The sequence below is a fragment of the Microtus ochrogaster genome, chromosome 8 (assembly GCF_000317375.1).
Source record: "Microtus ochrogaster isolate Prairie Vole_2 chromosome 8, MicOch1.0, whole genome shotgun sequence".
Classification (NCBI taxonomy): domain Eukaryota; kingdom Metazoa; phylum Chordata; class Mammalia; order Rodentia; family Cricetidae; genus Microtus; species Microtus ochrogaster.
This window is the reverse complement of record NC_022015.1, coordinates 24328859-24354399: the sequence shown is the minus strand read 5'-3', so window position 1 is coordinate 24354399 and position 25541 is coordinate 24328859. Positions and strand designations below refer to the sequence as shown.

The 25541-nt window shown below is 46.0% G+C and overlaps 2 protein-coding genes across 2 annotated transcripts; both read right to left on the bottom strand.

Moving 5' to 3' along the window:
* Window positions 1–6201: 6201 nt before the first annotated feature.
* On the bottom strand, window positions 6202–16937 carry Bub3 (BUB3, mitotic checkpoint protein). Its single transcript, XM_005351391.2, has 8 exons — window positions 16844–16937; window positions 16387–16581; window positions 15654–15723; window positions 14052–14203; window positions 11218–11376; window positions 9173–9350; window positions 8845–9061; window positions 6202–6680 (listed from the first exon to the last, which is right to left on the bottom strand). The coding sequence occupies exons 2-8, from the start codon at window positions 16579–16581 to the stop codon at window positions 6671–6673; spliced, it is 981 nt and encodes a 326-aa protein (XP_005351448.1). The 5' UTR covers window positions 16844–16937; the 3' UTR covers window positions 6202–6670.
* Window positions 16938–20433: 3496 nt separating this feature from the next.
* On the bottom strand, window positions 20434–22866 carry Hmx2 (H6 family homeobox 2). Its single transcript, XM_026781497.1, has 2 exons — window positions 22401–22866; window positions 20434–21583 (listed from the first exon to the last, which is right to left on the bottom strand). Exons 1-2 carry the CDS (start codon window positions 22666–22668, stop codon window positions 21030–21032), a joined length of 822 nt encoding a protein of 273 aa, XP_026637298.1. The 5' UTR covers window positions 22669–22866; the 3' UTR covers window positions 20434–21029.
* Window positions 22867–25541: the final 2675 nt, after the last annotated feature.

The window sequence follows — 25541 nt, the reverse complement described above, 5'->3', positions numbered from 1 at the left end:
GTTCCTTTAATAAGAAAGCCTTTTCGGAAATTTTAGTTATGCAATTAAAACTTTCAAATTTACATTTTGAGTTAGTCCTGATTTCCCAAGTCGTCCAAAGTGGTTAACTTCTCTGCATTTCCGTGGGATTAACCTAGAGATTTGGAGACAATCTATTTTTAACCAAAAAGTGTTTCTCTAGAAATACTGGATGTTGAGTCAGATACCTGTAATCCTAACACTCAAAAGGCTAAGGCAGGAGATCACCTTGAATTCAACAGCAGCCTGGGATACATGGTGATACCTGACTCACACGTGATCACACATGTGCTCACGCATGTGCTCATACATGTGTTCATACACATACACACAAATATTAAATATTCAACTTTGTGTTCCAGGGCATGAGTGTACTGATCAAATACTGTTACAGCTAACAGTACATTACTATCCATAAAAAACTCACTATTCAGGAATTAAATATATCCCCTCTGGTTTCCATTTGCTTTCACTCCGGTCAATTATCACACATTCTGGGTTTTTTTTTTAATTTATTATGGGGGAGGTAATGTATGTGGATGTGCACACGCCATAGCCCACATGTGGCGGTCAGAGAGCAAGTTTTGAGGACAGGTCTTCACTTTTGACTGGGTTCTATGACCAAACTCAGGTCGCAGGCTTCCATGGCAGGTAAGTGGGCAGGCGCTTTTAACTGCTGAGCTAGCTCAGTGGCCCAATTGTTCCTCTGCGCTCCACACAAACAACATTTCTCTCATCATTTGACAGTTTCAGATGATTTTCCTCTTCAAAAGCAGAACCCGGACAATGGCTGGCAGCACAGGTATGCTACTGCACAGCCAGGTACAGCAAAGCCAAGGCCAAGAGAGTAGAGTTAAATGCGCAGACTGCCCAGCTAGGACGCCTGTGAGCCATAACCACCAGCACGGCTCGAGGTCCCAGAGTCAGCCATGGCGCACACACCTTGCTGGTAACACAAGAGCTCTCTAGTTGAACTGAAGCCCTGCTCGACAAGAGGAAATCATGCCCGGGAATAGAAACCTAGCCAATGACTTGGGGCTAGTGAAGCCATGGATCTTGGAGAACCTAAAACAGCCACTTTACCAAAGCAGCATGATCCGGAAGTGACTCCATCGTAAACATTTTTCCTTATACCCACAGGTAAGTGTAGTCCTCACCCCACATCAAGCATGCTTCTCCTCACAACAGATGGAGGCCATTACAGAAAATCACAACTGATCAAAACGTAGAGTTGAGGAGCCCGGTCCTAACGGATACATCTATCACACGACTCCTGCTCCTAGGGCTCAGGGATCATTGCAGAGAGGTGCTGGGGGTGAGGGGTGGGCAGAAAGACTGTAAGAGCCAGAGACGCTATGAAGTCTCACCAACATGGCTGCCTAGAGATTTGAACAAGGCTAACGTGGAAGGGGCAATGCTCAAGGGGCCTCAACCCTACACAAAGAACTACGGGCAACGCTGAGAGCAGGAGGAACGGTCTTCCCCAGGGGAGAGCACACAATTGGTTATCCAGTACCAAATGGTCAGCCCTAAAAACACACAAACAAGAAACAACTGAGCAGCTGGTATTCATATATTTAGGAATACACATACCTAACAATGGGGAAAAAAGGCCATGAATATGAGAGAAAACAGGGGATGGAATGCATACAAGGAGTTGTAAAAAGGAAAGAAATGGTGAAATTATATTATCATCTCAAACAATGACTAGGCTGCCAGGACACCAGGTACAAGCTTTGGAAGGGCAATGCTCATCTAGACTTCTGTAGCGACCGGGGAGGACAAAGACCAACCAGTGAAGAGCAGCAAAGAACAAGCTAATGGCTGTTATGCCTGTCCTGTTTCCAGAATAACCTTTATGTGAGAGTCAGGTGGGAAGCTCAGCTTCTCCCCACTACCAGTGACCTCACAGTAACCAGGAAGGCGGATGCATCCACACTCGGCTTGGTGAAGCTGTGGGTCGCTACTGTTCCAAACCAGTGTATCCCTCCAAGTGGAAAACACCAGCGACTGCGTGCCATGGTAAGAATGAAAGGTTTCTGCCGGGCAACTCTGAGAACGCTGGGTCTCAGCACAGGAGATATTGTAATATAATGCTGAAGACAAATCGGACTCTTTAAGAATACATGGCTGGTGCTAAGGAAATCTTCAAGAGCCAAGTATTTGGAGAATTATAAAGTGATGTTATAACAAGGTCAAGAGTCTAAGGTACAAGGGTTTTAAATTACTGCAATAGCCTGGAACAGAGTCCTATAAAGGGGATGGAGGGACTTCATTACCTTGGCCTAGTAAATCAGTAGGCATGATTTGTACTGCTTCTTCAGCGTTGTGTTAACCACACAGAGCTGCTCAGACATGCACAAATATTTCTTGAGAAATTAGTTAATGAAATAAACCACAGGATGAACCTTCGGTTACTTAAGTCTGACAAATCGTACACAAAAGGTCAGGAAGGCATTTCCTTTTCCTTTTTCAAGGCAGGTAATTTGGAAAGATGTATTCAAGGAAAACAAAGCAACAAAACGCAATCAATTGCTTTTCATTTAAAGTAAGTTCTGAGGACCAATTGGCAAATCATGAGTTATATTAAATGAACAGACTCAAGTCATGGTTTCCCAAATACAGACCTCTATAAATTACAGTCAATTTCTCACCTTCAGATTGCTCCTCTCCCACACCAGCCCAGAAAACTAGAAAGCCAGCGCCCTGCGACAACCCCAGGCCAAGTTCTGCGGGCACCCTGGGAAAATGAAAGCCCTGTCTCTGCACGCCACTGATCAAGCGGAAAGCGCCTTTGTAGTCAGTGCCCCAGTTGGTATTTGTGGCCACCGGGAGCAGCCGCTTTCATTTCTCTTAGCGCTTGTTCCGAAGCAATGTAGCCAGGTGCCATTTGGAAAGGAAACCTTCTAACTACCCCTAATAGCTTAAGTCAGCACTTCCCCAAGTGAAAGATGGGGTGCCCGGGGACATTTCAGAGGCGAAGGTGGCACATTCAAACCTGAGGTGTGTCTACTTCCCCGATGACGTCATTCTAATAGACACTGCCCCACCCCCGTTTCCTGGGCACATTAACGCGTGTACATGTTTTCCTGGGTGAACAAGCCCCTTCGCTAGGGTATGAAGTTTTCACTCTTGAAAGAGCCAACAAGTCAGACGACTGCCATTCCTTCTGCAACGGGGCTAATTTCCTGAGAAAGGCGGGTGTGTGTGTGTGTGTGTGTGTGCGCGCGCGTGTGTGTGTGCGCGCGCACACGCGCGGGCACGCTTGGCTCCGCCACTCCACTGCACAACCTTGCTGCTGCTACTGGGTCGAGCTCACAGCGTCAGCCTCTCCTACTAACTACATCACAGGAAGAAAACCTGACGTTGGGTGGGGAACACGCTCATTTTAGAAGAAACTATAGCATGAATGCAAACTGAAAAAGTAAGTACATGTACTGTGTGTGGACCTGTGAACACACGGTAAGAGGGTGCAGCACTAAAAGATAGTGAGGTTCACATATGCAGTTGCTGCAAAATCAAAAATCCAGAACACTACCGAAGCTAGATGGTGTTCTACAGATGCGATCTGGGGCTTCTATTGCTACTTTTGTTCATGCTTCTAAAATGCACAGGCATCCTTAATAACTAGGGATCCACCTTGACTTATGATGTGGGAGGTGATGGATGCTGTGAATATGTTTTTATTGCCATTGGTTAATAAAGAAGCTGTTTTAGGCCAATGGCTTAACAGAATTTAGCCAGGCTCGAAGAGATAATATAGGGAGAGAACAGGCGGAGCCATAGAGAAACCATGGAGCTCAACTACCTGCCTGAACCTTGTGGGTAGGCCTCAAGCCTCGTGGTAAAATAAAAACAGAAATGGGTTAATTTAAGATATAAGAGCTAGATAGCAATACGCTTATGTGATTGGCCAAGCAGTGATTTAAATAATATAGTTTTGGAGTGGTTATTTCGAGTCAGGGCAGCCAGGAACGAACAAGCAGCCTATGCCAACAGACTTATATAAAAGAATTAAGTCAGTTGACCATCTAATTATGATTTTTTTTTTTCGGTGCTGGAGAGCAAACCCAAGGCCTCACAAACAATACTAGGTGCCCTCCCACTGAACTACTGCCAGCCTGGGGTGAAGGTTTACGCAGACAGAGGTGATTTGCATTCAGACTGTGGCTGGCACACTCTATCTGATAGACTGTACATACTTGTTCCTAAGCTATAAGCTCAGTGTTTCCTTCACAATACATTTGAAGCGACGAAAACTGAGAAAAGATTTTGGCTAGTAACGCAGGGAATTAGGCGCTACAGCCAGAGCTGAAAGCTCAACACCAAGATTCACACTATCTGTCCCAGGAAACAGACCAGATGCTGGAGCAGTGAAGGCCATGCTGTCAGGGCTTGAAGATCGGCTCTCCAACACTGACTGAACGAACAAAGCACCTTTGTGCCAACATTCCATACCTGCTTTTGAAGTTCACTGAAGGGAAGCTATCAACGTCCTTCAGCAGTATTAAAAGCAAGGTGAGGTGGTTCACTTAATGAGTAAAGGCCGCCAGGCCAACCCTGACAACCCGAGTTCAATCCCCAGAACCCATATGGTGGAAGAACTGACTCCCACAAGCCGTCCCTTAGCTGCTCCTGGGTGCTGTGGAACACACACACAGAAAAGTAAATGTGTGGTGTGTGCCTTTAATCCCAGCACTCGAGAAGCAGAGAAAGAAAGGTGGATCTCTGCGAGTTCAAAGCCAGCCTGGTCTACAGAGCAAGCTCCAGCATAGGCTTCAAAGCTACAGAGAAACCCTGTCTCGAAGGGAAAAAAAGGTAAATGTGGGCTCTAAAATCCTCAAAAGCTCAAGGCACCAAACGTGGAGACAAGAAGCACTTCCTACATATTTTGAAAAAGGACCCTTGTTTTGAGCTGTATCAAGGGGCTTCACACAAGAGGTTTTGGTTTTTTAATTCTGCAAGTCATCAAGCAGTTTCTGAGAATTGTAAGCGACAATGCAATCCCTGTAAAATGATGTACGAATGTCACAGCCAGCGCTGCATTGAGATTACACATACGCACCCACCCACCAGATACCCACATGGTCTGTCACACCATTCTGCTGTCTTGAACTCTACTAAAACACAAGAAAACCATCACTCCAGGAGACACAGGGTTAAGGAAAAGACCCTGAGAACAGTAGCAGTCAGCAGAAAGACAGAGTGAAGAAACACTTAAGTATCAGTAAGAAAACCCATTGAAAATGCCAATGTTGGACTGGAGAGATGGCTCAGAGGTTAAGAGCACTGGCTGCTCTTCCAAAGGATCTAGAGTTCAATTCCCAGCACCTACAGAAAGGATCACAACCATCTTGAGCTCCAGTTCCAAGGGATTTGATGCCCTCTTCTGGCTTGAGTGCACCGCACACTGCTGGTGCAGATATTCATGCCGATAAAACACACAAACACATAAAATAAAAATAAGATCTCGAAAAGGCCAAGGTAAACTACACTTGGGAAACTGGAAGTAAAAGTAGCTGTAAAATAAACAGGCGAATCGAGAGAGCGAGCTGGCCAAGTAGTAGAGGGGAGGCAGGGAGACATTTTGTTTTAAGGGACAGAAGAGAGTCTAAACGAAACCATCAGAAGGTTTCTCAAACCACATAAAACACAAGTCCATAGCATGGCTTTAATTTGGTTATCTTGGGCTGGAGAGATGGCTCAGTGGTTAAGAGCATTGCCTGCTCTTCCAAAGGTCCTGAGTTCAATTCCCGGCAACCACATGGTGGCTCACAACCATCTGGAATGAGGTCTGGTGCCCTCTTCTGGCCTGCAGACATACACACAGACAGAATATTGTATAAATAAATAAATAAATAATTTGGTTATCTTTATTACAATGTTTGGAATTTATGCTCTACTCTCAATCAAGTGGTTATGACCTTACAAAGCACATAATCCCACCATAGGACCAATGCTACTACAGCCTTGGCTGTTACATCACTTGGATGGAGAGTGTGCCAGCTAAGTCCAGAAGGGCCTGTCATTTGGTTCTCTGCAGAGGATGTTACCATCAGCACAGGGACACATGAGCTCTACAGCACTGACACTGCCAGTCGGTGCCCATCCTGAGGGAAGCTGTAGAGGTGGTTCACAGGCCTCACTGATCGGCCAAAGAAACACAAGCAAAATGGCTGAATGAACTCACATGGATTCTTTATCCAGGGCTGGATTCCCAATGTACAAGAGCAGACATAAATAAATGAAGCAGAGAACATTTAAACATGTCCTTGATGAAGAGCACTTTGTCTAAAAAGTCGTTATACAGTAAATGACAATAATTAGCAAAATCTTTAAAAACACCCAACTTTTAAAAGTTTCAAATATCTGATTTATTTGACAGCAGAAAAATATTAACAGTTTTAGATAGTGCTACAAAGAGCTGGAGCATTAACAACAGCAACAGGAATTACTTAGGGACAGGAGCATCCAACTACTGTACAAGGGCACGGAGCCTCCCACCCCAAACAATTACAGAGTACACAGAGACATTTCTGTTGACAGGAGACAGAGAAACCCAAAACTAGACAAACTAGACAGAGTCCGGGGACTACAAGCAGCCCCTGGGGGAAGCGAGTGTTGGCAGGAAGTGAAGCTTTCTACCAGATGATCACGTGGACCTGCAATGAAGAAAACACAGTTCAAGGGACCACTCAGACTGCACGCTAAATTCTCTCTGAAAATCTCACAAAATAAAAATAAGACTTTTCTCTGTACCAAAAGAATTTTTTAAAAAATACACCATGGGTAAAATAAGCTTCAGTAAAGGCCTAAGTCCTCTTCAGAGACGCGCCTTCACAAATAACACACATCAGAACAAGTCTGCCAACAGAAACACTGAACTACTTAAGACAGGCCAAGCTAAGTTCGTGTTCTGCTACAAGACATTACATCAAAATGAATCTCATTCGCACTATAATTTTTTCTTTTTAACCTTTAATCACCAGCGGCTGGGCAACTGAAATGGACATGAGAACTATATAAATGTCAGAGAAATATGTAAACCTCATTAATGTTTCCAAAAATTCATTTAGAGATAGAAACAGGTCCAGATAGATGCCTGTCTAAATGTACTGCAATTACGTTACAGTGACTTTCCCAAATGCACAGATATGCTCTGTCTTCTCTCAGCTCATTACTGACTCAAACAATTTGCCCTTCTGGGATCAATTGTTTGCTAATAAATAATTGTTTACAGTCACAAAATGATGTTAGGAGGGTTTCTTATTAGTTTTCCTCCTGCACCCTAATAAGATTGAAAACTAGCTGAGTCCCAAGAGTCTAACCTTAACCTCGCTTTGTTTAACAGCCCAGGAAATGATGAACCATCTGCTTCAGAAAATAATGGACGGCCAAGAGGAAATATTGTTTAATTGTAGATTAACCTCCTCAGGAGGCAGTCTGAAGCAGCTTTCGAATTACCAACTATCACCAGCAAAGAAATCAATGGCTCAAGAGCCTTTTCCTCTACCATTTAAGGTCCAGAAAGAACACAAAAGGATTTTTATTACTTCTATTTACAAACATTTATTTCCACAGCAGAAACAAAAATCAAGGTCAAAACTGCTTCTCTCTCAAAAGTGCGGCCACTGCCCTCCAATCCTGTCTGCCCAAATATCTCTAATGTAGCAAACCATCAAAACAGAAAAAACAAGAAAACCCCATTTTCCTTTATTTTCAAGTTCTTAAAAAAATTAAAATTAGTATTTCCTTGGTTTCTGTGTTAATATTTATAAATCCACCACTGGGGAGGACCAACTGTTTTATTAGCATCAACATGGCACTTAAGCAAATGAACTCTTGTCAAGAACATGGTGACCTACAAGTTCAAAAGGAAAAAGAACAGCATGAGATCAAAATGGCCGGCTAGGAAAAGAAACAGAAAAGTGACAGAGTAAATACAAACACAGCCCTTTCTCCAACAGGCTCCACATCCCAACACATCTCTACAGTTCAGCCCGCGAAAGCGCAGACACTACTCCTCGTTAGATGCTCTGCTCCTACAGAGAGAGGCCCAACAAATTTAGCAAGGGCACCTCAGAAAATTACAGAAGTCCAACACACATTTACTTAATACAAACCCTCCCTGAGGATTTCCTCTGAGGACCTGAGAGCAAGGACAAGGAGGAGGACAAAATACATGGGGCAGCCACTGCACGTTGTACATTGTGCCTACGCCTCTCTCAGAGCCTAGAAGAGGTCGCTAAATAAGACTCTGTCCCACTGCTGCCAAAAAGCCTAGATGGCACCTCCAGTCAACAGTTAAGACCTAGCAACATCTGAAAATTTCAGAAGTAAAGAGATCTGCTGTGCTAGGCAAGGCCATATTACTCTGTCTCCAATAAAACCCAAAGGTCATTCACTTCTGTAAATATTACAGAAACAATCTTTGGAGAGGGAGGGTTTTTTTTTTTTTTTTGGCAGTTCAAATTCTTAAATATCTTAAATAGAATTTACTAAAATAAATTATTCTTGAATTCCTCAACTTAATTTTAAAGCAATGAGCTCGTAGTAACTCCAGAGATTCAAATAATAGAGCCTATTCCAGAAGAATGAGAGTTTGACATTCTTCTCTACAAAACAACTAGGCACAATTTTATCCATCAGACGTCTATCAACCTACGGATATTGAAAGCTTGGGAGAACAAGATAAAATCAATTCCAACCCTACAGTCAGCTGTAATATCGAGCAGGCATCAACAATGCTATTCATGAATTTGGAAAAATTAATAAGTCCTGGGCTGAATGCAAGAAAAGGCTTCAATCCAGGTGAAGCATACTCACTTGGGCTTTGTTTCTGCATCTGTCACTTGGCGAATGAAGATACCATCTTCAGGATGCTCCATGTCATCCATTTCATACATGTAGGACGAAGCTATTGCAAGTGTAGTTCCGTCATTACTGAAGGCAAGAGATGCAATGCTAGTGGGGTATCGGTGGAACTGGCATAGTCGCTTTTTGTTAAACGGATCCCAAATATTTACAAATCCATCAGAACCACCTGCAAGTAATGTGACTTGTTAATATGGCTCTGTGTACGGAAGCGGAGAGCAACTCTTAGGATTCTGCCTGAGTCTCAAAGCTCAGCTCAGGCCCGTGGGTCATACTTCACCTGTGGCAAACGTATTGTGGATATTGTGGAAGGAAATGGCGTTGACTGGGTAAATCTGCTCAATGTTGTTTTCCTTTAGCCTGTGACACTTGAAGGCATACTTCTTCTTCTGAACCTCGGGGCTTGGGTCCAGGTATTCTACCGCCACTCGGCCTTCAATGGAGCTCAACACATAACCCTGCCAAGAGAGCGGAGGCCCAAAATGGCAAAAACCTGCCTTCCACAGAGCACACGAGGTCCTCAATTCAATCCAAAAAGACAACTATTTCAGAAATCAAAGTTCAGCCGGGTTTAATAAAGGACTGACGGCCATGCCATCTCTATAGACACCTGCTTTGTAAGACATGGCGCCACCCTTGCTGGCTTCCTCTCTCCACACTATCAGTACCTAGCACACTGCAACCAAAAATGACTTGTTCTGTCAAATCTAAAAAACTTCTAAGTTTTAGTATCCTTTGTCTCCTGCCCTGACGGGGACTACAACCTGTTGCCGCAGGTAAAACCCCCTCTGCACCTTTAACTCTAAGCACTGTGCCCCCTCACTGGGAGGATGCACCAGTGATCCTGTCCCAGCTCGGCTGGCCCGCCTCTGCGTTTACTAGTGAGTCAGGTTTGCATAAACCAGACTGTGAGCAACAGTCACGAGGGCGCCCCAGTTTCAAACCGTCTTTCATCGTCCCTTTAAATAACAACATATTTTTAAAAAGATAATGTAATGATTATGAAACATACTTTTTACATCTTTATATTTTACTCCAGATATTTAAAAAGTTATTCCCAAAAACTGCTCACAGAAAATGAATTCAACGTAATCCAATTTTTATTATTTATGTGTATGCATGTGTGTGTAGAGGCACTTATGAATGGAGGTCAGAGGGCAACCTGCAACTGTCAGTTTTCTCCTCCACCACATGGGTCCCAGGGGTAGAACTCGGGCATCAGTCTTGGCAGCAAGCACCTTTGCGCACTGAGCCATCTCCATTTTTTTAAAAAATAAAATCCTATTTTAAGGATTCATCATAAAAGCAAAGATAATCCTACAGAAAAATTTAAACATAAAGACAAAATATTTCTGTAATGCAAGTATGTTTCAATCACATTTCAAACTCTCCAAGTTTCACTAGCTGCAGCTGACTGTCTTTAATTCAAGAACAGTAACCACCACTTGAGACTCAAGGTGAGACAAAGGGCCAAGAGAACTGACTTCCTGCTCCATATTCCACAGCAGCTAAAGGAAGCCCTGATTCCAAATGCATCTACTGCTTTAAGTGAGGCTTTCTCTAAAAAAAAAAAAAAAAAAAAAAAATCCTGCAGCTGCTCACCTCGCAACAACTGCCCTTGTATTTCTTGAGACGGTGTCTCACTTTATAGCCCATGATGGCCATGAACTCACACTCTTCTGCTTCAGACTGCTAAGATTATAGGAGTAGGCCAGCGAGGCTAACCTCCCCTTACAGCTTTAAGGACTGCAAATAAAAGGTAGCTTACTCATTTTTTTTTAAGTAATGATGGAAGGAGACCCACTCAGTACACGAGAGACACTCTACCTCATCTCAGCGGCATTCTTATTAAAAAGAAAGAAAAAAAAATATCAAAGCTCTCTTGTTAAGTGAGAGAGAAACAACCCTGATAATATCAGGATTAAGAAACCACAAAGGCAGGCAGGCAGGCAGGCATCCATATCTACAATCCCAGCCTCGGAGAAGCTGAGGCTAAAGGAGTGTACCAACCTGAGCTACATTTAAAAAAAAAAAAAAAGCAAATTCTATAAACTTAAATTTCCAAACTTAAGCTTTGATTGGCATATAAATTGGGATATGTTAAACTCTTTGATACCGCATATTTACTGAGCATCCCACACCAAAACCATCAATAAGAAAGGCATCTCTTCAAAGCACTTGGCCATCAACACTTCCCTAAATGTGGGGTTATTATTCTCCTCTAACCTTCAGTTGCCATTAAAGAATTAAAAAGAGCAGACCTAAGGCAAATTGTAAATCACCACGACTTGGAAATTCAGGGAAGGGAGTTGAGGGGACCAGTACCTGCTTGTTTGGGAAGGCGCGGATGCAGCGCGTCTGGTACTTCAGGCTGGACTCCCTGCGCTGCTGCACATAGCCCATATTCCTCAGGTCCCAGACCAGCACCCGGCGGCCTGCTGTACCCACAATCAGCCTGTCCCCGGACACTGACAAGGTGTACACCTTTTAGGAAACATCAAAACTCAATAATCATCATCTACTTCCTGAAAAATAACATTTTGCTCCCAAAGTCCATCTAATCCTAAAATCATAAAAAAGACCGCGTTCCCAGAGCAGGCGTCCACTTTAGTCAGGAGTGCGGTGACTTAGTCAAACTTGGCACACACACAAACACCAAGTATGAAGTACACTCCAGCTAAGGATATACACTTTTAAAGACAAAACACTCGTTGTTATGACATTTCCCCCAAAATTTCTTGACTCATTTGAGATAAAAGTATTAAACCCACTCAAAACAAGACAACAGAGTCCAAAATGCCTTTTGGCTTTTTGTAAAAGAATCATTTTCATTTTTTTCTATGACCAGACCAGCTTTTCAAAGACTTCATCTGGCGACTCAAACTCTTGCTGTTCCCCAGGGAAAGGCCTTTGGAGGACAGTGAAGAAGGCATCACTAGCAGGCCGACTGGTGGCTTTGCAGGCACAAACTCAAAGGGAAAGATAAGGACAGCTGCCTTGCACGTAGCAGAGCTAACCCTTAGGCTCTGATGTCATCATGTTCAACGTTCAAAGAAGGAAGCTCAGCTTATAGGAACAAAAAAATAACCTAAGGCATTTTATCCCCTGAAAATATCTTTTTCCCTGTCAGAATGTCTTTCCTTCAATATTTAAGCCTCCACAAAAATATTTTTGTAAGAAATCGTAAATTTCCTGCAAGCAGAACATTTAAAAGCTTACATACAAACAAAATTTTACGTAGATACCAGAAGGAGCAAATTCACAAAAGAGCAGCAGCAAAGTGTCTTCCTAACCTGTCATATCCTTAAAAATCTAGACCTGAGGTCTATAATAACAGAGGTTATTGTTGACTGTCAACCCCTGCTGAATTGCTATTAAAAAAATGTAAAAGAACCATGATACTGTAAGACTTCCTTTTAACCCTCAATAACCAAGCCATATAGTTGATAATCACCAGTATACTAACTACAGGTCACAATACAATGCCCAAACAGTAGCCACTACAATCTGACTTTAAAACCTAAAAACTAATGCAACTCAAAGAAAAATAAGAATCTAAAAAATTGAAATATTAAGTAATTATTGCATACTTATGAGAACATTGTAATATATGTTTATTCAGAAAGCCAGTATTTTTCAAAAAGAAAATTAATCTACAATATATGAAGTGCTAAACTTAAAAAATAACCAGAAAGCAATCAATTTATAGTGGTACAATTGTATCAAGAATTACCTTAAATCTTTACTATACAGGTGACACGCAAGCTTCTGAAACTGCTTTCTGTCCCCGCTGATCATCAATCAGGGAAAACCACTGTCATGCTACTGACTAGGTGTATACATTTATCATAGAGAGTATTAAAAAAAGCGACATAATGAACCTCCTGAACCAATAAGCAGCTTGATTCAGTGTGGCTGTCCATTATATGATATTCTGTCGACCATTCATCACCGTTCTTAACATGTTACATACAACCATACATCAAAACTAGAAACAATGCAATTATTTTATTCTGAACAAAGGTCTTGCCAGGAGTGGATTCGACTGTGACGTGACAAAAATAATGGCTCTTTGGTTGCACTGTGGTATATGATGACGGCTAACAGGGCAAACAGCGGATTTACACGAGGGAAGAACGCCAGTGAAGAACACCTTCAAACTGGTACAACAACCCAGCCTTTAAATTAACCGCCACCTGACAAGTCTGACGAGGACACAGCTGAAGTATGTTTATCAAACAGATCAACAAGTCAGAAGACACAAAGTTGGTTTCCAAAAGCTCCACTCACAGGAGGGAGAATCAGTTCTCTCCAGGAACAGGACCCCTGATAGGTTATCCAATCCTAAGAGGTCAGCCAGAAACACACAGATAAACAAACACCACTAAAGGACTCAGGAGCTTGTGTGTGTTTGTGTTCACATGTGTGCGTGTGTATAAAACAGTAAAATTACAGAAGAGGCCATGACCTGAGAGTGAGTGGGGGGAGCTGGACGGGACGGGGGGGGGGGGGTGAAGGGACGGAAAAGATGTAAATACAGTGTACTCAAGTACAAAATTCTCAAAAAAAAATCATAGATACAAATGATTTTATAATCTAAAGGTAGAGACTGTCAATCTGGACTGAAATAACAAAATAACAACAACAACAAAACTAAGACCCAACTATGGTACTGTCTATGGGAAAAAAACAATTTAGATCCCAAGTGTTTAAAAGCTCCATTTTACTACAAGCCTTCAAATGACATCTGCCAGCGTTTAAATACACACATAGCAATAAAAGTCAGAGAACACAGCTCTCACTCAAGTTGAAATGATAACCCTTTCATCATCAACATCCCAACTGCTGTGGGCTGGCAAGCCGAGGTTAGGACACCCGGTCTCTGTACACAGCTTCTCCGAAAAGACAGTGACTCTCAGACCTCACAACACGTGGAGTGAGGATTTAAGTCATGCTCTCCAGCCCAAGTTTAACATCTGACAGAAAAAGGACGGCCAAAAATTTAAAAGTGAATTCCCTTCACTTTAAAGCTTTTCTGTGTAGTTAGGTTTCTAAGAGACTGCCAGTTCTTAACCTTTACAACAGCATATCCATTAAACATGCACCAAAACAAACCACCCCGATGAGCACAGCAGCCCTGATGAACATGAAAACCCTACCTTTTCCGGCTGAGAGAAGGTGCCAGCATTACAAGGAGTTCTGGGATCCCACAGTTTAACTGTCTGATCCCAACTTCCAGTAACCATGACGTTCACTTCCGGACAGTATTCCACACATCTGATAGGGGCATCATGCGTTCCGACAAGATTTTCTATTGCAAAGAAAAATAAAATAAAAACAGCACATATAGCTTTTGCCATCTCAACTAACTGGGATACCTTAAGTGAACTAACAGGACATTCAACTGACATGAATTTGTCTCCATCAACTCCACAGGAACGTCTGCACGTGAGGTCTTCTCTAATTTACCCCACACTGCCTAGGTCAGTGCCATAGCAGAAGAGAGCATAGCTGCCTTCAAGCTCCAACTGCATTAAGATGGCGCGTGCTTATCAACGTGATCCTAGGTTTTATAAGAAAACTGGGTTAACTCTAGGCCAGATTTGGTACATTGTAGGTGCTCAAGAAATACTTGCTGAATGCAGCAATGAGTGGAGCTCTCTGGTTTCCTGTACCCTGACAACACTTTCCTCACATTGAGCCATCGCCTGGAAGAAATGGTTACAGGATTTGAGAGCTGACGGGGGTCTTCCAGCTAATTCACTTTGTTCTCATGGTAAGGTCAGATTTCCACTACATAGTTTCTTTTCTGTCACCCTCAACATTCACAGTATCTCATCTGTTCACTCGGTTAACATTTATTAAATATCTACAACGTGCCAAAACCCATGTAACATAAAGATACAAGGATGACTAGCAGGCCTGGGGATGAAGCTCAGAGAGAGCACTTGCCTAGCATGTATACAACACCCCCCACCCCCCAAAAAAATCACTTTCATACAGAAGCCTCTTCCAATGAAATACTGCTCTTTTTCTCCTTGAAACAGTCTCATGTAGCCTAGGCTGGCCTCAAACCGGCTGTGTAGCTGAGGCTGGCCTTCAATTTCTGATCCTCTTCCTTCCCCCTTCCCAGTGCTGGGATTACAGGACCACCACCACACCCAGCACAGAGATGCTTCTCTGTCGACATAGCCTCTAGGTAGTTACATCAGGACACCCGGTCATCTCCTTCAAGTATAGCTGCATGCAACAGAGCAAACAAGCTCAGAGAACTCTCTTTTCTGGGCTCCATTCCAACTTCTGCCTCAGTGAAATCATGAAAACTCGTAAGAAACGTTTTTACACATACAACTGAAACACATTCTTCTGCTAAGAATACAAGTTTCCCTAAGGTAAACATGACCGGCTACTGGGCTGCGCCTTTAAAACACACTTTTCCTTAGTTTGCAAGGAGAGCACCCTAAGATATCAAACAGTCCTGGGAAATCCTGACATGGAACCAGTCCACTTTTAAAGACTTGTAAAGGTGATGGTCAAATGCGTAAGTGACACTCTGGGCAAACACTTGAGACAGTGTTCAAAATGGGTTGGACTGCGAAATGCACACTCCGTTTGTGCTAACTTAATTCCCATTTAAAACGCCTATTACCAAAGCCACTTTTCACCTGCACCTAAGCACTGGAACCAACTACTCATCCAAAGCAAGCCTTTCCGCACTAATACACCAGCAAAGGAAAACTGGTCAAGTGTGGCTGTGTTACCTTGATCAGTGTTCAAATCATGCATTTTCAGTTGATGATCTAATCCTCCACTCCAGGCGTGCGTTGGATCCTACAAAGTAAAGTTTGGTTTTGGTTGGTTGGTTTGTTTTGAGACGACAGGGTGTCACTAGTAGCCCCCCTTGGTCCTGGAACTCACTACAAAGGACAGGCTGGCTTCAAAACTCAAGAGATCTGCCTGCCTCTGCCTCTGGGTTTAAAGGCTTGGCCACCACGTCCAGCCCCGTAAATTTTGAACCATTTCAAATTTTGAACCATTTCAAAGTTACAAAGCTTTAGCCAGCATTTCAAAATTGCTATTTCTACAGTCAACTGTTGGGTTATGTCCAGTGACAGACACTAAGAAGTAAACAAAAATGCAAGTGGTCTCCAAAATGAACAAAGTGCAGCTTTATCATGAGGGGCACCAGCAGCTAACTAGATGATATTCACTCCTTTCAATCATTCCTTCTAATAAGGTGCTAAATTAGTATTGCTGAGAATTTCAAATACAATTATCTTATGTTTAGAAAGTTCATCCAAGTCTGAACTTGAAAAGGAAGATTGAAACTGCGAAGAAAGGCGAAACACAAACAAACGAACCATGGCAGTAAGCTCAAACCACGCTAAAGAGAAGCATTCCAGAACATTATGAACTGCCCCAACACTCCAAATCGTGTATGGGACGCTATACTAACTCGGTAGGGGGACAGGAGCAGAAACTGAGTCCACCTACGTAGAAGGCGCAGTCCAGGACAGCACCGGTGTGCTGGTACTTGAGTCGCATGGAGTTGGCGGGCACATCGTAGAGGCGCACAGACGTATCCCAGGAGGAGACCAGGAGGAACTGGGAGGTGTTGGGGCTGAACTTGACCGAGGAGATCCCATCCTCGGGTGGCTGGTTCAGATTGAACTCGTTCGAACCCGTCATCTGCAGAACAAACGTTATGTCTGAGTCCCTTACCGGAGAAAGAGAGGCCCGTCCGGGTTTGCGCCTGCGCAGAGCCGGGCTCGGCCATACTCTAGACCAGGCGCCATCCGGCTCCCACCGAGCTCTACCCGGCCGGGCCTCCTTCCCTGCCCGCGGATCCCCCAAATAATACACAATGAAGACCAACAGGATCCCTCTGTGCACCCACCCACCGGCTGCAGGCGGCAAACCCCGCTCCACCCGCCCTTGTTCGGACCTCTACCTTGTATTCGCCAAAGCAACGTTTCCAAACCGGCCAGTAACACACTGCTTCCCTCGGAGCACTCCCAGGCAAGCGGAGGAGGCGGAGAGGAAGCTCCGGAGCAGGCCTATCATTGGCTGATTTCAAACTCCAACGGCTCGATCTCGGCCGCTAATTGGTTCGGTCGGCTGCCCGAGTCTTTACCGTAGTCATCTTGTTCCGGCTCAAAGGGGAACCGCGGTTTTTTCCGTTCACGGTGTCTCAGTACCACCACGCAGAGGTTACGTCGCCGAAGCTGAGCATAGAAACTACAACTCCCAAGTATGCTCAGGTCAGGGAGGCACTCACGCCCGCCCACATTTGTACGCGGCATGCTGGGAGGTGTAGTCTTCCTGGTGCTGCCTGCTGGACCAGACACAGACTAGGAGGCAGGAAAGATGTTTTACCTTGCTCTGGCTGTGTGACAGCTTTCTCTGTCTCTCAGACACAGAATCCCGTTTTGGTTGATACTACTATATAACTAAATTAACACTTTCTTTCTGGGCATGCACATACCCCTGGAATTAACCCAATCTGGACATACTGGAGAAAATAGGTTCTGGTCAAATGCACTATTTGCCTTCATTTTTCTGGGGTTTCCCTCTGTGATTAGAGTCCCATTTCCCTAGCTGTCTAGTGATCTCATAGGAACTAGCCCTTATTTCTATTGTTTTTAAATCTCTCTACAATTTTCAAGCACCTGAATGCTGGGCCTGGCAAGAGGCTCTGGGGATACAAATTTTATCAAACTACTTCTTGTTTTTAAAGAGTCTCGCATCCCAAAAGGTAAACAGAGTAGGACATGGAGACTTCCGATGTTTTCAAGCCCAAGCAGAATCTTTTAGGGATGTTCGTCATAGGTCCTAAACTGTGGCTGTCGTCTCCCCTCCTACCCTGCCATGCCGTGGGAGTTGCGGGCTCGGGTGGCTGCATTTTCTGTTTCTAAAACCCTCCAGAGATATGAGAATCAAAGGAGTCGCAATGGTTTGGGTTCTGTGAAAAGAAAAGCGGTACTTGACAGGCAGAATGTAGTGGCTACATACTCACATGCAAAATATGACTGTACATTTCTATTTAGCCCTTGCTGCGACTTCTTTTCCACTGCCCTCTCTTCTGTGAGACAGTCTTTTTTACTGTGTAATTTTGCATGAAGTAGAAAGTTGTCGCTAGGATTAAGCTACACACACACACTCACACACCCACACACTCACACACACACACACACACACACACAACCTTTCTCCTATTGCCCTGATGATGATTGTTATTACAGCTAAAATATTCTGGACCTCTTCCCTCTTCAGATAGTTCTAGTATTTGGTTCTCCTCTCTCTGTCTTTCTCTTTCTCTCCTCTTTCAACAAATCAATGGCCAAGTTCAATTTTTTTTTAAATGCAGTGAGTTGTTTTGCATTCTAACGTTAGCAAAATAATTTCCCCTCTTGACTTATTTGCTTCTCTTTCCCAGTTGTTTATTTAATTCTATTAGTGTTTCCAGATTCTGAGCATAAATTACCTGCTAATAAAATCTAAGTGTATTTCATTATCCAGTGTGTGTATGATTCAGGTCCCTCTGGCCATGCAGTTGCAGCCCAACTCTATTTGAGTTTTAAGAAACGTCAATCTTTTAAATCAAGTTTAGAGCCCGAAAGGAGATGGGACTATTTTGCTGATTATTCAAATGAATTGATAGACTTGAGATGGGAAATCTGGCAACAGCAGCGTCTTGAATATCCACAGCACAAAGGTAAAGCGTGCCTGTAATAATATCCAGTCACCTGTTGGAAGAACTCCTAGGAACTAATTGCAGAGTTGGGTCACCTGTTACAGCTAATGTCTGGGTGAGTGAAGAGAGTCACCTATGTTCTGTATGATAACTGGGGAAATGGTCATTGCCTAAAATATTAAGGACAAACTCGAATCACTATGTGTGGCCAGTGACCGGAGGAAGTCACTATCTATAGAGAACGCCAGCCTGAGGAGAACATGGTGACCCACACTGTTAAGTCCATCAGCCAATTGTAATCTACTGAAATTTGCAGACCAAAATTATCTGAATGGAATACTCCTTTACAAGATGTTCCTCTGGAGCAATTTGGTTGTTTCTGTGTGGAATGTCCAAAGAATGCTGTCAGGGGAAGAACGCAAAGAGATTACCTAGCGTGGTGACAACTTTAGTGGGATAAGATATACATATCCAATAAATCAGAAGAGAACCGATGTTCTCTCTCTCTGACCACCAGATTTAGTGTAGATTCTCAGCTTGTGTTAGGGCCTCAACAAATACTTGTAATAATACTTGAAATAAATACAAGTGGACCAACCTAATATTGGCAGGTGCATTCTTGAGTAGCGTCCATCTGACGTCATCTTGGAGTAGTTGCGGGGGTTTCTGGAATATAACATGATAAGAAGAAAATGGGCAATATCAGAGCAAATGTCTTCGACCCGGCGTTTTACACGGAATAGTATGGGTCATGTAAGCATTTGTATTCTGTGTATATCTAGAAAATGCAAGTAATTTCGATGCCTCTTGGCACAGAGACAGATCCACTCAGGCAAATGTTTTCTTCTCAAGAAAGAATAGGGCCCTGCTGCTGCTGACTCCTAGCTCCTTGCACCCGGTCAACCACTGAAGGGAGGTAGGAGGACCTAGAAACTCCACCTGAGCCTTCTTCATACACTTCTGCATACACTTCCGACGTTTAACAAGGAACAGGTGGCTGCTCTCAAAACGGAGAGAAATAACCGGTTGCGATTTTTCTGATTCGGGTGCTGCTGTTCTCTGAGTGTAGCGCCTCCCCAGCTCCTGCTTGGAGCTGATAACCGCAGTCCGGTCCGTAGGTGCCTCCACTGCACCTCAGGGTTCAAGTCAGAAACAGCCGCAGCTTGCTGGCCACTCAAAGGGCAAATGTAACAACAAAAAAAGTGTCGGGAAGCGCCTGCTCGGTGAATCCCTCCATCGAAATGTGGCCTTTAGGCATCACCTCCCGCTCCTCGGAGAATTTCGCGTGGCTGCAAGCGGGTAGCATGGGGCTTTGGACCCAAGCAGACGCTTTCTCATATATACTACGTCTTACTCTGCGAAGGAGGACGCCAACGCGGCACTCGGGGCTTCGGCCATTCGTGGAGTGCCCAGCTTCAGTCTAGCTCAAGTCGATCCCAGCACCAGGGAGAGGGTCACCTTCTTGCCTGATTTTTTCCCAGAGGCAACCCCGTCAGCATCCAGACCCGCCTCTCCGCCTTTGTCTTTTTCAGCACGAGCTCGGAATCTCGATTCCATCTCGGAGTGTACCCCAATCGGCACACCTGGATCGTGGGAACTGTGCTGTTCCAGTAAGCAGCTCTAGTCACGTGCTGCCTGGGCAGCCCCAATATCCGACCTTTAACCTCTGAGCCCAACCCCACCCTCACGTAGAGAGCTCAGGATGTTGGTGGTGGGAGGAGGGGAGTGGGGGGGGGACGGGGGGGTTGGTGTAGAGAATCTTGCATGCTCAGGCACTAAAAATCTAGAAACCACTCCGTGCATTGTATCTCAGGACAATTAATCCTTCCAAAGTTAGCAACCATGTTTAAAACGTTTTATTTTTTTTCTCTTTAAAAATATTTACAGATCTGTACCCTCCTCAAGATGAAGGGCTTTTTTTTTTTTTCAGATTCACCCCTCAAGATGAAGGGAATGAAGAGAGGTGATTAGTTCAATGGCGAAGGCCCCAGTGGGCTCGGCTTGACTGAGCCTGTGTCCTTATACACACACATACACACGCACACACATATGTATATACAGGTGTATAAATGAGGAAAAGATTATCCGGTTTTGTTGGTGTTCTGATTTTTTTTTTCTTGCTACCAGCCAAAACCTACCTAGCCAAAACTCCCTTTCTCGCCACCACCCGAGACTCTCCCCTTTCAAAAGAGTTTCAAACGCGTTTTGGTTTGGTTTTGTGTAGAGAGCAGGTGTTCTGGCATGTGGAATGCAGATAAATACCCGAAACAAACAAACAAAGTAGGGAAGAGGCCATAAATAAGACATAACAAATACACATGGTGTATTTCTTAATACTTCTGAACACGCGACGCTCTGCTCTGGAGCCCTGGGAAGGACGCCGCCCGCGCCAGGGTGTGCAGGCGGCTGCAGGCAGCCAGGGACGCTGCAGCCAGCGAGCGGCTCAGTAGTCAAGCTTGTTGTACAGGTTGTAGAGCGGTAAGGCCGAGAGGTTGCTGCTGGGGTAGTAGAGCGGCGCCGGGAAGGCGAGCGAGCGCGGCACCGGCACTCGCAGCAGTGAACTGTCCCGAAACACCAGCGGCATGCCCACGAGAGTCTGCGCCGACGCGTGTGCCATGTTGGCCGCCTCCAGTTCGGCCGAGAGTTGCCGCTTCCACTTGTTGCGGCGGTTCTGGAACCAAGTCTTAACCTGGGTCTCGGTGAGCTGCAGGCTGGAGGCCAGGCAGGCGCGCTCCGAGCTGCTCAGGTAGCGTTTCATGTCGAAGGTGGACTCGAGCTGATACACCTGGCTGCGGGAGAAGACGGTGCGCGTCTTTTTCTTGGCCGCCCCGGCCTGCCGTTCCGCACCACCATCCCGAGGCCGTTCCGGCCCCGGAGAGGGCGAGCCCGCCGGCAAGAGCCTCTCTTTCTCTTCTTTAAAGTCCGAGTGAGAAGGAGAAAGGAAAGGCGTGCGCTCCGAGCCCGCAGGCCCTGCGCTTCCGCTGCCTTTGGGGGTACCTGGAGAGTAAGCACAAAGAGAATGACCTTGGAGTTGATGCTCTCTGCTCTTTCCAGGACCAGGAGGTTGGCCGAAGCCTGCATCCTTGGCCCCCTTATTACCAACTCTTTCCTTTTCTGCTGCATCTTGTTAGCACCCAAGGTCTAGAGCCTCGGCCTTTTAAAGCAACAGAAGAAGGTCCCATATAATACAAGTCTGAGGGTCTCCGCTCCCAGTCTTATAAAATAAGTATAGGTGGTAACAGATCTGAAGTGGGGACATTAACGCCATTTTTAAAAGATGATTTTTATCTTGCAAGAACTGGGCTTTATATGGTGACATCATTTTCCAGGCCGTTTCTTTGGAAGTCAGGTTAAAGACTAACTCCCGGGCTCTCCTCTGTCAGCTGTTGTCAAGAGGAACCCTCTCTAAAACGCACCACTGCCAATCATTTTAGAGTACTAATCACTTCAAGAAAAGACCGAGAGAAGAAAAAAGGCCTAAAGAGATTGAAGAGCAGACAACACCTACACCGGATCTGCAGAACTCAAGTCAGGAAAGAAAGTACCCCGTGTGCGAAAGAATTCTGGCCAGCACCGAGTGTATGGTCCGCAGAGTTCCTGGCCCACTCCAGTTCCAACACAGTCTTCCCTAAACGCCCCCAATATTTCTCTACTTCTCCCTAGCGCCGGACCTTGAGAGAAGGCAACACTGGTCTGTAGTCCCCCTCCCCTTGACCTGGACCCCGAGTAGCCCGGCTGTGGCCCGAGCTCCCGAGTCTCCGGTACGCACACACCGCATAGGCTCACGCACAGACTCCCGACGTGCGATCCTTACCCAGGCAAGGGAAAGGGATGGGGGGATGGTGCTTAGGGCTTGGCTCCTTGGGGCCGTGCGGATCTGGGCAGAAACAAGCCGGCGCTTTCCAGCCTTCGTCCAGCTCCTCCTCCTCCGAGGACACAGACAAGCTGCGTTTCCTGGCTGGCCACCCGGCGGGTTCCCGCGGTGCCTCGGAAGGGCCCCCGCCCAGGATGGACTGGATGGTGAAGCTGGAGACGCCACCGGCCGCCGGACATCCCTTCCCCACATCTTCCTTGCTGCCCATCCTGGGTTCATAAGAAATCGGAGGAAACCAAGAACTCCCTTTAGAGCGGGTCTGGGTGGAAGGTGGTGCGGGCAGGCAGGCGAGGGGGAGGGGCAGGAGGAAAGGCGAGGGGAGGGGGCTACGAGGCTGGCGAGGAGTCCTTTCAGAGCCAGGACGCGCAGGCACCGGACCGCTGCGCACGGGTCCCTGCCGGCCCGGCTCTGGGTGAGCCCGCCCAGCCCCGGTGCCTAAGTCCCTTCCTCGCCTGCCAACTCCACGGGTCTCGGGCGACGCGGAGGCTGCGCGGCCTCATTTGCATAGAGGTTACCCGACCGCGGCCAATCGCAGCGCCGCCGAGCGGCCCCGGAATTTTTTAAAAAGCTGGGGCCGAGCACGCAGCACTGGGGAGCGCCCGGAGCACACCTAGTACCGGATTCTCTTTGGCTCTGTCCAGCCTGGGGCGTCTGGGGCCCAAAGCAGCTTAGATTGTAGCCTGGATTCCCGATTTCACCCTGACTCGGACCCCTGTCTCTCCAGAGGCAGGGACTGCGCCCGACTTCAAGATGATGGGACTCTCTCGGATCCAAGACGCTCTCCTCTAAGCTGCAGCCAACCTCCCGAGCCCTCAATCTCTTCCAACCTAGGGGGAACAGGCAAAGAGCTGTGGGTCTCCTGCCACGTTGGGATAGGGAAAATTAACAGTACGGGCCTCGTAGAGATGCCCTTCTCTGGGAGCAAAGAACTACAGTTCTCCATCTTTAGACCTCACTGGCTAAAGAGGCCACAGAATTTTGGCAATGGAGTAGCCAGCTCTAGATCTCCCGAGGTCCCGGTTCACATTCCAGCACCATTTACATTGTGCTAACTTGAACAAGTCTTGTCCCAGGAGAAGGATCTCTGTCCTCCGGCAAACTCCTTAGTGTCGCCCTCCCTGTTTCTCCTTGTGGAGTTGTGTCAGCTAGAGGTGGAAAAGCGTCGGAAACCTATACTCCCTCAGAATATAGGATAGTTACTTCTGAAACCTTGCCTTCCCATGCCACAACTAAACTCTTTTATATTTTGTTGGTAAATTTTGACGGCTACGTTGCTTCTGTGAGGAAGAGAAGTAGGTAGCTCTGGGGACGGGGACGTTTTAGAATCCTATCAAACATGAGCAGGATGTCTTTGGGCAAGACATGTAGATGGTCCAAGACTCATTTTCCCCATTCCTAAAATCGTTGGATGTCTTACTTTCCTTTCAGAGGTCAAGGTGGAACTCAATAAAACTTGGTTCTCTCCTTTCTTCTTGTGACCTCCCTCTGAGCCCAGGCTCTTGCTTGTTTAATCCCTACAGCACGTGTTACCTGACCTAGAATCATCCCAGCGCAAGCTGAAGGATTTGTTTTGAGTAACAGTTATCTACACACGCTTTAGGGAAAGATGCGAGGCCCAAGGCGCCCAGCCAAACCCACCCTCTGTGGCTGCAGCCTTGACGTCCAGGGAACCCTGTTCCTTAGACACACCAGTGAAGAGAGACTACAGAATCGGTGCCCACAAATGTCCAGACTGCACCGTGACGGTGCAGTTCCTCGCCTGCACCGCACCCGGGTTATTGAGTAAAGCGCTTATAATATCATTAGCCTCGGTGAGTTACCGACTGCGGCCCTGCCCGTGGCAGAACTCTCCCTACTTAACTCCTCAAAGGGCTCGTTAATGGGCTAATTGATTAGGGGTCGGTGGCGCAGCCGGGACAGGGGCAGGGGAGGGAGCGGAGGGCTGGGAGGCTGTGCACCCAGGCCCGGGAGGCTGGCGAGGGGCAGGTGCCAGCCTCCGTTACCGCATTAACCTCTTCAGGGCTCTGCGGCGGGGTCGAGACACATTACAAATGGTCAGCTTTAATCATGGTGTCAGCTCATTAACCCGGAAGGACCCGGCGCTGAAATACAATTTGTGCGTCCTGCTCTGAGCGGCCATGGCACAAGCTCCCCGGTCCTCATCACATTGGGTCGAGAGCGCTCCCACGGAGGTAGAGAGGGAGATTTCAAAAAGAACTGTCCAACTCATTCACTAACCCTCGGCTTCTCAAAAACATGCTCTTCTGCTCATCTGGGCGATGCCGTCGAGTCTAGAGCCAAATCAAATGCTACAAGAGGACTGTATGGCCAACTTGAATGTCAGAGCCAGCTACAGGAATGGGGGAAAAATCGCAAAGTGGAGGAGCTAGAGAGTTAATAGAACCTTTCTGAGCTAGACAGTATCTGGTACTAAGAACGTGTTGGCAACAGCTCATGGGACTTCATTTTCATCTTCACAGCAAATGTGACCTCAGATCTTTGCCGCCATTGTACAGACGTGGAAACTGAGGCTCTGGAAAATGAGAATCTAAGCCAGCTAGTGGAAACAGGACGGCTGCTCATGGTTGTGTCATTGCCAGCACTGTGCTCTTGGAAGAGGGTCAAGGAGAGAAGCAGGCCCTGGCGAGCAGCTCCTAGAAAGAGCCGAAGGAAAGAAGCAATCTCCAGAGGGCCAGGCGAGGTATGGTGTCAAGCACTGGAAGAGATGATATCTTTTATGGCAGGGACCATAGGAGGTGGGTCGCAGAGCAAAGACCAACAGGGCACATTACCTGGGAGGCAAGTCCAAGACCTCTAAAGGAGAAAACTCTGAAATCTCACAACCAAACTTCTCTGAAGCTGATTTGGAAAATCAGAGGAAACAACCATTTGGCCTGCCCCCTTCCACTAGTCTAACCGAGAGTGTTATCCACAGAGGGCCTCTCTCTCCAAGCTCAGCTCAGACCAGCTTTTAAGTCACATGTATACACTTAACCAATCATTTGTTCACCCACACAAATCTATCTCTCTCTCTCTCTCTCTCTCTCTCTCTCTCTCTCTCTCTCTCTCTCACACACACAC

Excerpts from the sequence above, each read along its gene's own strand:
- Hmx2 (XM_026781497.1), bottom strand. The coding sequence starts at position 22,668 with ATGGGCAGCAAGGAAGATGTGGGGAAGGGATGTCCGGCGGCCGGTGGC. Across the intron at positions 21,584-22,400 it reads CATCCCTTTCCCTTGCCTGG|GTACCCCCAAAGGCAGCGGA; the intron begins GTAAGGATCGCA and ends CTTACTCTCCAG.
- Bub3 (XM_005351391.2), bottom strand. The coding sequence starts at position 16,581 with ATGACGGGTTCGAACGAGTTCAATCTGAACCAGCCACCCGAGGATGGG. Across the intron at positions 15,724-16,386 it reads TCCTGGACTGCGCCTTCTAC|GATCCAACGCACGCCTGGAG; the intron begins GTAGGTGGACTC and ends TTTACTTTGTAG. Across the intron at positions 11,377-14,051 it reads CCTTCTCTCAGCCGGAAAAG|GTGTACACCTTGTCAGTGTC; the intron begins GTAGGGTTTTCA and ends GTTTCCTAAAAG.